At 49.5% G+C, this 14,869-nt stretch overlaps 1 protein-coding gene across 1 annotated transcript; it reads left to right on the top strand.

Moving 5' to 3' along the window:
* Nucleotides 1–13,031: 13,031 nt before the first annotated feature.
* Nucleotides 13,032–14,213, top strand: LOC109733992 (uncharacterized). The gene has a single exon (XM_020293201.4). It carries the CDS (start codon nucleotides 13,423–13,425, stop codon nucleotides 13,879–13,881), a length of 459 nt encoding a protein of 152 aa, XP_020148790.1. The 5' UTR covers nucleotides 13,032–13,422; the 3' UTR covers nucleotides 13,882–14,213.
* Nucleotides 14,214–14,869: the final 656 nt, after the last annotated feature.

Here is a 14,869-nt window from a genome sequence, read left to right as displayed (position 1 = left end):
TCATTATGAGAATGATTTGATGGACAAGACCCATTCGTTAGCTTAGCATTATGATCATTACAGTTTCATTGCTACTGCTTTCTTCACGACTTATACATGTTCCTCTGACTATGATATTATGCAACTCCCGAATACCGGAGGAACACCTTGTGTGCTATCAAATGTCACAACATAACTGGGTGATTATAAAGATGCTCTACAGGTGTCTCCGAAGGTGTTTGTTGGGTTGGCATAGATCGAGATTAGGATTTGTCACTCCGTGTATCGGAGAGGTATCTCTGGGCCCTCTCGGTAATGCTCATCACTATAAGCCTTGCAAGCAATGTGACTAATGAGTTAGTTGCGGGATGAAGTATTACGGAACGAGTAAAGAGACTTGCCGGTAACGAGATTGAACTAGGTATGATGATACCGACGATCGAATCTCGGGCAAGTAACATACCGATGACAAAGGGAACAACGTATGTTGTTATGCGGTTTGACCGATAAAGATCTTCGTAGAAAATGTAGGAACCAATATGAGCATCCAGGTTCCGCTATTGGTTATTGACCGGAGATGTGTCTCGGTCATGTATACATAGTTCTCGAACCCGTAGGGTCTGCACGCTTAACGTTCGATGACGATTTGTATTATGAGTTATGTGATTTGATGACCGAAGTTTTTTCGGAGTCCCGGATGAGATCACGGACATGACGAGGAGTCTCGAAATGGTCGAGACGTAAAGATTGATATATTGGAAGGCTATATTCGGACATCGGAAGGGTTATGAGTGGTTCGGGTATTTTTCGGAGTACCGGAGAGTTACGGGAATTCGCCGGGGGAAGTATTGGGCCTTAATGGGCCATACGGGAAAGGAGAGAAGGGCCTCAAGGGTTGGCCGCGCCCCTCCCCCCCATGGCAAGTCCGAATTAGACTAGGGAGGGGGCGGCGCCCCCCTCTCTTTCCTTCTCCCTCTCCTACTCCTTCCCTCTCTTCCCTCTTAGAAAAGAAAGGGGACTCCAACTAGGATCCCTATAGGCGCGCCCCTCCTAGACCGACCTCCTCTTCCCCCCTCCTTTATATACGTGGGCATGGGGCACCCCAAAGACATAAAAAGTTTCTCTTAGACGTGTGCGGTGCCCCCTGATAACCCACAAGTATAGGGGATCGCAACAGTTTTCGATGGTAGAGTATTCAACCCAAATTTATTGATTTGACACAAGGGGAGCCAAAGAATATTTTCAACTATTAGCAGTTGAGTTGTCAATTCAACCACACCTGGATAACTTAATATCTGCAGCAAAGTATTTAGTACCAAAGTAGTATGGAAGTAACGGTAACGGTGGCAAAAGTAACAGTAGTAGCTTTGTAGTAATTGTAACAGTGACAACGGTAAAGGAACTAAGCAAAGATCAATATGCGAAAAGCTCGTAGGCAATGGATCAGTGATGGATAATTATGTCGGATGCGATTCCTCATGCAATAGTTATAATATAGGGTGACACAGAACTAGCTCCAGTTCATCAATGTAATGTTGGCATGTATTCCGAATATAGTCATACGTACTTATGGAAAATAACTTGCATGACATCTTTTGTCCTACCCTCCCGTGACAGCGGGGTCCTATTGGAAACTAAGGGATATTAAGGCCCTCCTTTTAATAGAGTACCAGACCAAAGCATTAACACTTAGTGAATACATGAACTCCTCAAACTACGGTCATCACCGGGAGTGGTCCCGATTATTTTCACTTCGGGGTTACCGGATCATAACACATAGTAGGTGACTATTGACTTGCAAGATAGGATAAAGAACTCACATATATTCATGAAAACATAATAGGTTCAGATCTGAAATCGTGGCACTCGGTCCCTAGTGACAAGCATTAAGCATAGCAAAGTCATAGCAACATCAATCTTAGAACATAATGGAGACTAGGGATCAAACCCTAACAAAACTAACTCGATTACATGGTAAATCTCATCCAACCCATCACCGTCCAGCAAGCCTACGATGGAATTACTCACGCACGGCGGTGAGCATCATGAAATTGGTGATGGAGGATGGTTGATGATGACGACGGCGACGGATTCCCCTCTCCGGAGCCCCGAACGGACTCCAGATCAGCCCTCCCGAGAGAGATTAGGGCTTGGCGGCGGCTCCGTATCGTAAAACGCGATGAATCCTTCTCTCTAATTTTTTTTCTCCCCGAACGTGAATATATAGAGTTGGAGTTGAGGTCGGTGGAGCACCAGGGGGCCCTCGAGGCAGGGGGAGCGCCCAGGGGGGCAGGCGCGCCCCCACCCTCGTGGACAGGGTGTGGCCCCCTAGTCTTGATTCTTTCGCCAGTATTTTTATAAATTCCAAAAATATTCTCTGTGAAGTTTCAGGTCATTCCGAGAACTTTTATTTCTGCACAAAAATAACACCATGGCAAGTCTGCTGAAAACAAAGTCAGTCCAGGTTAGTTCCATTCAAATCATGCAAGTTAGAGTCCAAAACAAGGGCAGACGTGTTTGGAAAAGTAGGTACGATGGAGATGTATCAACTCCCCCAAGCTTAAACCTTTGCTTCTCCTCAAGCAATTCAGTTGACAAACTGAAAGTGAAAAAGAAAAAACTTTTACAAACTTCGTTTGCTCTTGTTGTTGTAAATATGTAAAGCCAACATTCAAGTTTTCAGCAAAGATTATGAACTAACCATATTCACAATAACACTTAGGTCTCATGTTTACTTATATCAATGACATAATCAACTAGCGAGCAATAATAATAAATCTCGGATGACAACACTTTCTCAAAACAATCATAATATGATATAACATGATGGTATCTCGCTAGCCCTTTCTCAGACCGCAAAACATAAATGCAGAGCACCTCTGAAGATCAAGGACTGACTAGACATTGTAATTCATGGTAAAAGAGATCCAGTCATAGTCATACTCAGTATAAATTAACAGTAATGGATGCAAATGACAGCGGTGCTCTCCAACTGGTGCTTTTAATAAGAGGATGACGACTCAACATAAAAGTAAATAGATAGGCCCTTCGCAGAGGGAAGCAGGGATTTGTAGAGGTGCCAGAGCTCGATTTTTGAAATAGAGATAAATAATATTTTGAGCGGCATACTTTCATTGTCAACATAACAACTGGGAGATCTCGATATCTTCCATGCTACACACATTATAGGCGGTTCCCAAGCAGAATGGTAAAGTTTATACTCCCCCTCCACCAACAAGCATCAATCCATGGCTTGCCCGAAACAACGGGTGCCTCCAACTAACAACAATCCTGGAGGAGTTTTGTTTGCAATTATTTTGATTTGGTTTGAGCATGGGACTGGGCATCCCGGTGACCAGCCATTTTCTCGTGAGTGAGGTGCGGAGTCCACTCCTCTTGAGAATAACCCGCCTAGCATGGAAGATACAGACAACCCTAGTTGATACATGAGCTATTTACACATATGGAGAGATGAACACTGAGTATGTCCACTTCCATAAACCCCAAAGTTATTCCATATGAGTCCACCATACCTTCCTATATGCGGTATCTACCTGCCGTTCCAAGTAAATTTGTATGTGCCAAACTCTAAACCTTCAAATGAAATTCTGTTTCATTCATAATAGGCTGAATCAGGAATGATGAACTAATCATATTTACACAAACAAGATAGGTCGAGTTCATACCAGCCTCTCTCATCTCAATCAGTTCATCATATATCATCATTATTGCCTTTCACTCGCACGACCGAACGGTGTGTATAATAATAGTGCACGTGCACTGGACTAAGCTGGAATCTGCAAGCATTTAATTCAAGGGAGAAGACAAGGTAATATAGGCTCTTGGTTAGATCAACAATAATGCATATAAGAGCCACTCAACATTTTCATCAAGGACTTCTCCTCTTGACCCCCCCAAAAAAAGAAAGGAAATAAAACTATTTACACGGGAAAGCTCCCAACAAGCAAAAGAAGAACGAGAAATCTTTTTGGGTTTTCTTTTAATTATTACTACTATAGCATGGAAAGTAAACTAGCTAAAAGCTACAACTATTTTTTTTTGGTTTTTCTTAAGGTTTTTCAAACACACAAGAAGAAAACAAGAAACGAAAATAAACTAGCATGGATAGTACAATGAAAAAGTATGAGCACCGACAACTAGAACGAGTGTGTGAACATGGATGTAATGTCGGTGAGAAATACGTACTCCCCCAAGCTTAGGCTTTTGGCCTAAGTTGGTCTATGCCCATGGATCAAAGTGGTCCTCTCCAGTGTACTGAGGAGGATCCTCGGGATGCCACCGGTTAGCGAGCTCCTCCGGTGGGAGTAGGACTCCCCTAGGGCGCGCCATAGAGAGGGCCGGCCCTCCCCTCCTCCACTCCTTTATATACGGGGGAGGGGGCACCCCATAGACACACAAGTTGATCATTGATCTCTTAGCCGTGTGTGGTGCCCTCCTCCACCATAATCCACCTCGGTCATATCGTCGTAGTTCTTAGGTGAAGCCCTGCGCTGGTAGCTTCATCATCACCGTCATCACACCATCGTGCTAACGAAGCTCTCCCTCGACACTCTGCTGGATCGTGAGTTCGTGGGACATCACCAAGCTGAACGTGTGCAGATCACGGAGGTGTCGTACTTTCGGTACTAGGATCGGTCGATCGTGAATACGTACGACTACATCAACCGCGTTGTCATAACGCTTCCGCTTACGGTCTACGAGGGTACGTGGACAACACTCTCCCCTCTCGTTGCTATGCATCACCATGATCTTGCGTGTGCGTAGGATTTTTTTTGAAATTACTACGTTCCCCAACACTCAACTGGATCAAGAGTTCGTGGGACGTCATTGAGCTATACGTGTGCAGATCGCGGAGGTGCCATGCGTTCGATGCTTGATCGGTTGAATCGCGAAGACGTTCGACTACATCAACCAAGTTACTTAACGCCTCCGCTTTCGGTCTACGAGGGTACGTGGACACACTCTCCCCGCTCGTTGCTATGCTTCTCCTAGATAGATCTTGCGTGATCGTAGGATTTTTTTGAAATACTACGTTCCCCAACAGCCTCAGCCATAGATTCTATCATGTATGCAATGCCGTGTACCAGACCTGATGTGTGCCTTGCTATAAGTATAGTAGGGAGGTACCAAAGTAATCCAGGAGTGGATCACTGGACAGTGGTCAAGAACATCCTGAAATACCTGAAAAGGACTAAGGATATGTTTCTTGTTTATAGAGGTGACAAAGAGCTCGTTGTAAATGCTTACGTCGATGCAAGCTTTGACACTGATCCGGATGACTCTAAGTCACAAACCGGATACGTATTTATATTGAATGGTGGAGCTGTCAGTTGGGGCAGTTCTAAACAAAGCGTCGTGGCGGGATCTACGTGTGAAGCGGAGTACATAGCTGCTTCGGAAGTAGAAAATGAAGGAGCCTGGATGAAGGAGTTCATATCCGATCTAGGTGTCATACCTAGTGCATCGGGTCCAATGAAAATCTTTTGTGATAATACTGGTGCAATTGCCTTGGCAAAGGAATCCAGATTTCACAAGAGGACCAAGCACATCAAAAGACGCTTCAATTCCATCCGTCATCAAGTGTCGGAAGGGGAGATAGAGATTTGCAAGATACATACGGATCTAAATGTTGCAGACCCGTTGACTAAGCCTCTCTCACGAGCAAAACATGATCAGCACCAAGACTCCATGGGTGTTAGAATCATTACTATGTAATCTAGATTATTGACTCTAGTGCAAGTGGGAGACTGAAGGAAATGTGCCCCAGAGGCAATAATAAAGTTGTTATTTACATTCCCTTATATCATGATAAATGTTTATCATGCTAGAATTGTATTAACCGGAAACTTAGTACATGTGTGAATACATAGACAAACAAAGTGTCCCTAGTATGCTTATACTTGACTAGCTTGTTTATCAAAGATGGTTATGTTTCCTAGCCATAGACATGTGTTGTCATTTGATGAACGGGATCACATCATTGGAGAATGATGTGATGGACAAGACCCATCCATTAGCTTAGCACTATGATCGTTTAGTTTGTTGTTATTGCTTTCATCATGACTTATACATGTTCCTCTGACTATGAGATTATGCAACCCCCGAATACCGGAGGAACACTTAGTGTGCTATCAAACGTCACAACATAACTGGCTGATTATAAAGATGCTCTACAGGTGTCTCCGATGGTGTTTGTTGAGTTGGCATAGATCGAGATTAGGATTTGTCACTCCGTGTATCGGAGAGGTATCTTTGGGCCCTCTCGGTAATGCACATCACTATAAGCCTTGCAAGCAATGTGACTAATGAGTTAGTTGCGGGATGATGCATTACGAAACGAGTAAAGAGACTTGCCGGTAACGATATTGAACTAGGTATTGAGATACCGATGATAGAATCTCGGGTAAGTAACATACCGATGACAAAGGGAACAACGTATGTTGTTATGCGGTTTGACCGATAAAGATCTTCGTAGAATATGTAGAACCAATATGAGCATCCAGGTTCCGCTATTGGTTATTGACCGGAGATGTGTCTCGGTCATGTCTACATAGTTCTCGAACCCGTAGGGTCCGCACGCTTAACGTTCGATGACGATTTGTATTATGAGTTATGTGATTTGATGACCGAAGTTTTTTCGGAGTCCCGGATGAGATCACGGACATGACGAGGAGTCTCGAAATGGTCGAGACGTAAAGATTGATATATTGGAAGGTTATGTTTGGACACCGGAAAGGTTTCTGATAAGTTCGGGCATTTTCTGGAGTACCGGGGGGTTACCGGAACCCCCCGGGGGGTCAATGGGCCTTCATGGGCCCTAGTGGAAGAGAGGAGGAGGCGGCCAAGTGGAGGCACGCACCCCCCAAGCCCAATCCGAATTGGGGGGGCTTTCCTTCTCTCCCTCTTCCTCTTTCCTTCCCCTCCTAGTTGGACTAGGAAAGGGGGGAACCTACTCCTAGTAGGAGTAGGATTCCCCCCCTTGGGGCGCGCCCCTTGAGGCCGGACGGCCCCCTCCTCCACTCCTTTATATATGGGGGAGGGGGCACCCCATAGACACACAAGTTGATTTCTTAGCCATGTGCGGTGCCCCCTCCACAGTTTTCCACCTCGGTCATATTGTCGCAGTGCTTAGGCGAAGCCCTGCGTCGGTAACTTCAGCATCACCGTCACCATGCCGTCGTGCTGACAAAACTCTCCCTCGGCCTCAGCTGGATCTAGAGTTCGAGGGACGTCACCGAGCTGAACGTGTGCAGATCGCGGAGGTGCCGTGCGTTCGGTACTTGATCGGTTGGATCGCGAAGACGTTCGACTACATCAACCGCGTTACTAAACGCTTCCGCTTTCGTTCTACGAGGGTACGTGGACACACTCTCCCCGCTCGTTGCTATGCTTCTCCTAGATAGATCTTGCGTGATCGTAGGAATTTTTTGAAATACTACGTTCCCCAACAATAGCCATGTTTTTTTGACTGGGAACTGTGGGGCAAACCCCCACAGCATATCAAAAACTTTATTAAACAAAGTAACAAAGATACAACAGCTGATTACAAGGAGTAATCTAGAAAAAGAGGCTAAACTAAAAGGAGAGGAGGGGGGCAAAAAAGCCTTACTACACTAAGCCTTAAGGGGGAAGGAAAGAGATCCACTTGAGAAGGTCATCCTTGTAGGCAGATTTAATCCTATATTGCAACAAGGAGATATCATGCCTAAAAGCAGCACGCCATTTATAAAATCTGGCCCTCTCATTTCTGAAAACCTTGGCATTTCGAATGATCCAAATGTTCCAACATGCAGTGAACACCACTTCAAAGAAAAAAGGCTTGTCAAAATCATTCCTAGCCTGAATAGCCACATCAGACATAGAGTTCCCTGCAGGCCAATCAATTTGCAGGTAGTTCCAGACACGAACACTGAAATTGCAGTAGAAGAAGAGATGATCCCTGGTCTCTCGAACCTGCCGGGGGCAGAGTCTACAATGCACACCATCCTCCATGTGCCAATGCCTTCTTTCCACCATATCCTTTGTATTCAGCCCGTCCATGATGAGCATCCAAGCAAACACCTTAATCTTGAGAGTACAGGATGATTTCCATATCCAACAGAGCAGAGGGTTAAAGGTTTCAGACTGGAATGTGTTGGTGTAAAACATCTTGGGTCTATACTGCTTGGAAGAGTTCTGCCAAAACCACACATCCTTATAGCCAGATACTCTGCTATGAGAATCCATCATAGATTGAATCATGCCCAATTCTCCAAAAGCCTGAGCAGACAGTGGGAGATGAAAATGCTGTACAATATCCTGAGAACTGAAGAACTCCTTGACTGTAATCCATGGGTCCTTAACATAAGAAAATAACCTAGGAAATCTTGATTGAAGAAGAGAGACCTCATCACCAATATTCCAGTTATCTGACCAGAACAAAGCAATGTCACCATCATTAACCTCAACCCAAGAACACTCTCTAAAACTCAGCATAACCTTGCAAATATCCTTCCACCAGAAAGAGCCACAAGTAGATGTTCCTTGAGGCACCCTTCCATGGTAGTAAGAGTCCCAAATGAGAGATACCCAAGGAATATCATTTTTATTGAGGAAGTTACTGGCATGTTTGAGGAGCAAGGCAACATTTTGAACCCCCAGATTGAGAATACCAAGACCACCCCTGTTTTTTGGCCTACAAATAAGCTCCCAAGCAACAAGGGAGGGGGCAGGTTCATCTCTATTCTTTCTCTACAATAGCCATGTTGAAACTATGGATGTCACGGAAACCCATCCCTCCCTTATCTTTGGGCACACACATTTTCCATCACGCAAATCAGTGCATCTGGCGTTGGTTCTCAACATCGCCCCAATATTGTGACATTACATCAGTGATCCCCTTACAGATTTTCTTCAAGAATTTAAACACACTCATCACATAAGTTTTGTGATTGCTTGGGCCACTACCTTCAACAAAGCTTCTTTCCCCCCATAAGATAATGTCCTCTCTTTCCATCCATTCACCATGATTTGGATCCTCTCTATAAGATGTTTAAAACAGTCTACTTGGTCTACCCCTATCATAGAAGGGAGTCCCAAGTATTTATCTGAGAGAGATTTCGTCATTATATTAAGGATTTGGCACACCTCTGCCTTCACCTCCACATTAGTGTTGGGGCTAAAAATATTGAATATTTGGCTTCACTTACTAATTGGCCCCAGGCAATCGAATAGTCATCTACTATCTCTGTCCTGGTTTATAAGTCTTCTTTGTATTTTGTGCCAAATTTTGACTAGAGATTTAACTAACAAAATATTAATGCATGTCACCAAAAATTATATCGTTGGATTCGTATTTGAACATAGTTTTTAATTATATTATTTTTATGACATGCATTAACATTTTATTAGTTAATTTTAAGGTCAAATTTTGGCACAGAATACAAAGGGAACTAATAAACCAGGACGGAGGTAGTAGTATGTTCCTCAAGGTGTTCAGCCCCCAGGGCGCCGAAAAAGAGCGGCCAGGGGGCGAACCGGCGCTAGATTGGCCCCTGGGGGTGACCTACCTCCCAGCCACGCCCCAGGCGCCGCCCCCCAGCCGCGGCAAATTCAAACGTAGTCATTCCCGCTCACAAAATAGACGCCACAAGTCCGGCGATCAAGCGGCCACAAGTTCGGCGTACAAAATGCAGAAAGGACGCGCATGCGCATCAGACGGCGAGGTCGGCCTCCGGCGTCGGTGGAGTCGGCGTGCGCGGGCTTAGCGGGGTCTCCGTGTTGGCGGCGTCGGCGTGGCTTCTGTGCTGCGGGGAGTTTCTGCGGCATCATCGCTCGGGCTTGGCGGCGGCGTCGGCGTCGGCGTGGGCGTCGGCGGCGTCGTCGAGGGAAGCTAGTTCCGGACGAGGCCACCCTCCACCAAGTACCACACCTTGACCGCCTCGTCGGTGCTCTGGAGCATGTCCGCCCCGCCCAGCAGGAAATCCAGGTCGGTGTTTCTCTTCTTCGCGGCGACGTTGGTCCGGAGTAGGTCGAGCTTGACGGCGCTGCTCGACATCAACGCCGACCACCGCGCCTCGGTCTTCTCTTCATGAAGGACGGCCCGGGCCTGCGCGTCGGCGAGGCAGTGCTCGATGGACTCCTGCACTCGAGCGGTGGCCGCGTCGGCATGTTTCCCCTTCTTGGCACCTTTGTTGCCATCAGGCCGCCCTTCTAACGCGCCCGGAGTCGGCGCGTCCGGCTTGTAGGTCTTCTTGGCCTAGTCGAGGGTGCGCCGGACTTCCGCCCACTTCTGGCACATGTCAATGCGCTTGTAGACGTGGAGGTACTTGAATTCGGCGTCGTTGTTGCCCTGCCGATACAAGGCGAACATGCGCAGCAACTGCGTGGAGGAACAAACAGTTGGCGGGCGGACACGGCGAAGAGAGGCGGGAGACCGGCGTGGCATACTTGATCCTCAACGCTGGTGCCGCTCTCCGGGCATGTACTGGGCGTGGCCGCCGGTGGATTCATCATCCCCGCGCGAGTCGCCTCGGCCTCGGCTTGGTCCGCCGAAGCCGCATCCGCACACGCCGCGTTGTCACGGGCCTTCTTGGCGATTGCCCTGTTCCGCCGGTCGGTGGTGACGGCCTCCCGTCGCTGAACTTCCGCCCTCCACTCGGCATTTGACATGCCCGGTGGCTTGGACGGCGGCGCCCTCGGCTTCCTCTGCTTCGGCTGGGCGACGGAGGCGGTCGCGGTTGCCGCGGCGCGGGGGACGACGTACTTCTTCGGTGGCATGGCGGCCGGCTGGGAGGCGAGCGGGAGGGAGCTTGGCGGGAGGAATGGAGAGAATGGGAGGGAAGTGGGTGAAAAGCGGGAAGAAACGGCGGGAAGAGGCGCTCGACTCGCCGACAGGGCGGACCCACGCGCCCTTTTCGCTTGTGCCGGCGCCCCCAGGCGCCTTCCAGGGCGCCGGGTTCGGGCTGGGTCCGCCGGCACCAGTTTCAGCCCGAGCCGGCGAAAAACGGGCTTCTGAGGGCGCGACTGGGCCGTTTTTTCAGCGCCCGCGCAGAAAAACGTATGAGGAGGGCATGTTGGGGGCGCGGCTGGAGATGCTCTTAACAACTTAAAACAATGCAATATCTTATGTAGGCACATTTGGCAAGAAAGCCATTATGTACAACACAAGTGGCGTACCAACAAAAAAAAGAGTGGCGTACCAACAAAAAGCTCTTCAATCGTTATCAGTTTTTTTTCTAGGATTAGGAGAATTATCATACAATCACTCTGTGCCGCAATAGTAGCAACTCGGGTTCAAAAAAATAGTAGCAACTCAAGGCGTCCAAGTTACGTACACACGGCAGTAGTAGTACACGTTTGCGTAGAAGATACCGGTGACGGCTTTCCGCGTGATTGATCGGGCAAACGAGCCCGGCGGAAAAATCAAGCTCGACCGAACCTCAGTTAGACGGACCCGACGCGTCACCTCAGCCTTTTTATCCGTTGGATTTCGTTCGATCTTTGTACATACGACGGGCCCGCCCATGTATATCGGCAGACAGTGACATTGCTGGCTGTTTCTTCGCTCGCTGAACTTTGCTCATGCCTAACCTTGCACCGTACTAGTAGAAGATCCCGACGTGCGTCTTGTCACGGACTTTTGCCATTCTGATTAGCCAGAGGAATTGCGTGGCCATATAATTCTGTCCTCGTCACGCTCGAGGCAGATGCCCCGTATCCGGGAGCCGCACACGGCGGGTGCCTTCCCCACTCCAAACGCCTTGCCGGACGGTTCAATTAGTGACCCACCAAAAACATTCAGACTGACCGGCATTTCTTACCTCGCCACATCGAATTCGGTCCACGTTGGCCTGCTCTGACCTCGTATATATTCAACCCCATCCGATTGTTGAATTAAACCCTAGCCACTTCACTCTCCTCCGCCCTTCTCCGACATGGCTGGCAACGGATCTGAGTTCTCCGTCAACCGATCTGTGAAGATAGTCGTCCGCATTGTGCTTGGCCGCGTCCATGAGGTGAATGCCCAACAACAATCGGACTCGATCCGCCGCAAATCCTTTGCATCCGCGTGTGTGGATCCAACACGAGTCAGGTCGTCGCCACCTCGCCGAAAGTGGTGCGCTTCATCTGGCATCCGAACACCGTGGCGGGCGCGCAACCCCTTCGTTGGCGTGCCGACGATGAGCTCATCCGTAACCTGTCTGCTGAGTGTATGGCGCGGCGTGCCCGTCGTGCGAGCCAGAGGGCGCGGGAGGCCTCCGCAGCCCTCGCGGCTGACATCGACGAGGCGGAGTCGCACACTTCGGCGCCGAGACAGGTGGCCAGTTGTCGTGGCCTGCAACCCCGGGTGCCGCAGCCGCGTCGTGGTGGACGTGGCCTCCGACCATGATGTGTTCGTCGTCGACCTCACATCCACCAGTGACGTGCAGGCCACGAGCTCTAGCGAGGAAGAGTAGGGCATGGAAGATGGCCCTCGAGTCCTGTGAGCCGGTGCGTGTCACATGTCCTACTCTATTTCGTCGGCGACCGAGGGGCGCAGCCGGCCGCCATACATAGGCACGATAGAGCTGGACGAGCTCCGTTTAAATTAGGTTTCACGTTACAGATAATTGTATGGATTTGAGATTTCGTAATTAAGGTATACTCCCTCTGTTTTAAAATTCTTGTCTTAGATTTGTCTATTTAAAGTGTAACTGGTCATTATCCATAGACGTACCACAGACGTATAGGAGACCGGATTTACCATGTCCGGTTTGTAGATGTTTTTGCCCACCTTTGCTTTTGCTTTGCAGAGGACGAAACGTCACACGCAAAACAAGAGAGAATCTGAGTCAACGACTCCCTCCCCCTGTTGCGTAGAGGATCAACCAAGGCACTTTTTTTGCTTCATCAGTTGAGTCCGTTCCACTCATGAGCGGATCACCACAGAAGTTTGAAAAGTCAAACGACAAGAAGAATATATATAGTAGAAAAAAGAGATCACTAAAAGTCAACACGATCGGAATGCGATAAAGCGTGGAAAGTTGCACTCATTGGTACTTTGAACAGTCTCAGGCTCCCGGCCAAATCCTGGGCGTCACATGATGCCGCACTCCCACATGGATTTTTCTAGTGACCATGCATAGCCCATGACTCCATTCATATCTCCCGTCCAAGATTTATTAAACTGCTTTCTAGGAGTATTTATTACTACTACTACTAAATAAATAAATAAATAAAACTAAAAAGGGAGAAAATATCCAGAGAGAGAGAGAGAGGGGGGGGAGAGGGAGAGGGCCATGCATGGGGCCGGCCATCACCCATGTCACACAAAGAAGTCAGGTTTATTAAGCAAAGCAGGAGTAAAAGCAAGGGGGATGGGATGGGATGACCACCGCCGCCTCCTCCTCTATATAGGGGGCACTTTCCTACCCACCTCCATCTCCCCTGCCCGCCTCCTCCATGGCGAACCTCCCCACCCACGCCACCAACGCGGACGCCTCCGGCTTCAAGCTCTTCGGCCAGGTCATCCAGCCCGACGCCCACCGCTCCGCCCCCGCCTCCACCTCCGTCTCCACGGGACAGAGCGCCGCGGCCCCGCCGCCTCAGCCTCCTCCTCCTCCCCCGTCGACGACGCAGCCGGCCGCGGTCGGGGGCGAGCCGTTGCCATGCCCGCGGTGCGGGAGCAGGGAGACCAAGTTCTGCTACTTCAACAACTACAACGTGCGGCAGCCGCGCCACCTCTGCCGCGCCTGCCGCCGCTACTGGACGGCCGGCGGCGCGCTCCGCCGCGTCGCCACCGCGTCCCCGGGCCGCCGCAGGCCTCGGCCCAGCGCCCGATCGGCCGCCGCCGCGGCCTCGGCCACCGCCTCCGCCTCCGAGGAAGGGGCAGCAGCGGAGAGCGTTGACTCGCGGTCGTAGGAGCCTTTCCGGGAACTCGCGTCCGCGCGTGCGTGGTGGAGCAAGAGCAATGCTTCCGGGCCGACGCGTCGGAGGCACCGCGACCATCACCTGTCCACCTTTTGGCTCTTTGTTTTTTGGGGGGATTTATTATTATTATTATTATTATTATTGATCGATGTAGGTTCCATTTCGATACCATTTTAGGATTCTTTTCGGTGGCCGGAAGGATACGGCCACGGCCAGCAATATGAATGGAAGAGAGGAAAAGAAAAAAATACTCCTGCTTGGTTGAAATGAATGTACTTTCTTTCTTGTGAGCCGTGGCAATGATGATGATGATGATCTTTTTATCTTCTTCCCTTTTGCTGCCCCATGTTTCTCCTCTGCAGCATTCAGTTATTAGATGCAGTGCAGGGAGGGACCATTCAATTTCAATGGATCACGTGGAATCCATGGCACACTTGACACTCCTATTGAGTTGAGTTGCTGTAGATGCGCAGCTTAAATGGAATGCATACGTGGTTGGTGGGGCGTTCTTGTAAATAAAGTACCACTTGAATGCCAATGACACCAACGCATGGCGAGAGGAATCTAAGGCCAACTCCACCGCGCGACCCTATCCTGTCCGTCCCCATCCGTTTGGGATAAAAGGGACAAACGAGACGGCCCAGCGCGCGGGCGCAAACGGATTTTTGTCCGCTTTCGACCCATCCCCGGCCCAAGTTTGCGCCGGTTTTGGGGTGAAACGGACAGCGCGCGGACGGGCGGGACGCGCGCGCTTGCCCTCCCTTGGCCCCCCTGTCGGTGGGAGAAACCAACCCCCCCCCACACGCCCATCTGGCGCCATTTCCCCCAAACCCTCCCACGCCCCTCGCGCCGCCCCCTCTCTCCCCCGTCCATGGCCGACGCCCCGCCGAGTTCCAGCGGCCTGGCCGTAGACCCGCCCGCAAAGGTGAAGAAGAAGGCGCCAAGGAAGCTGCGGTCGGAGTGCACGCCGGAGGAGATC

This window comes from Aegilops tauschii, chromosome 3 (genome assembly GCF_002575655.3).
Source record: "Aegilops tauschii subsp. strangulata cultivar AL8/78 chromosome 3, Aet v6.0, whole genome shotgun sequence".
Lineage (NCBI taxonomy): Eukaryota > Viridiplantae > Streptophyta > Magnoliopsida > Poales > Poaceae > Aegilops > Aegilops tauschii.
The sequence above is the reverse complement of the archived record's forward strand: the minus strand, read 5'-3'. Positions and strand labels throughout refer to the sequence as shown.

Excerpts from the sequence above, each read along its gene's own strand:
- LOC109733992 (XM_020293201.4), top strand. The coding sequence starts at position 13,423 with ATGGCGAACCTCCCCACCCACGCCACCAACGCGGACGCCTCCGGCTTC.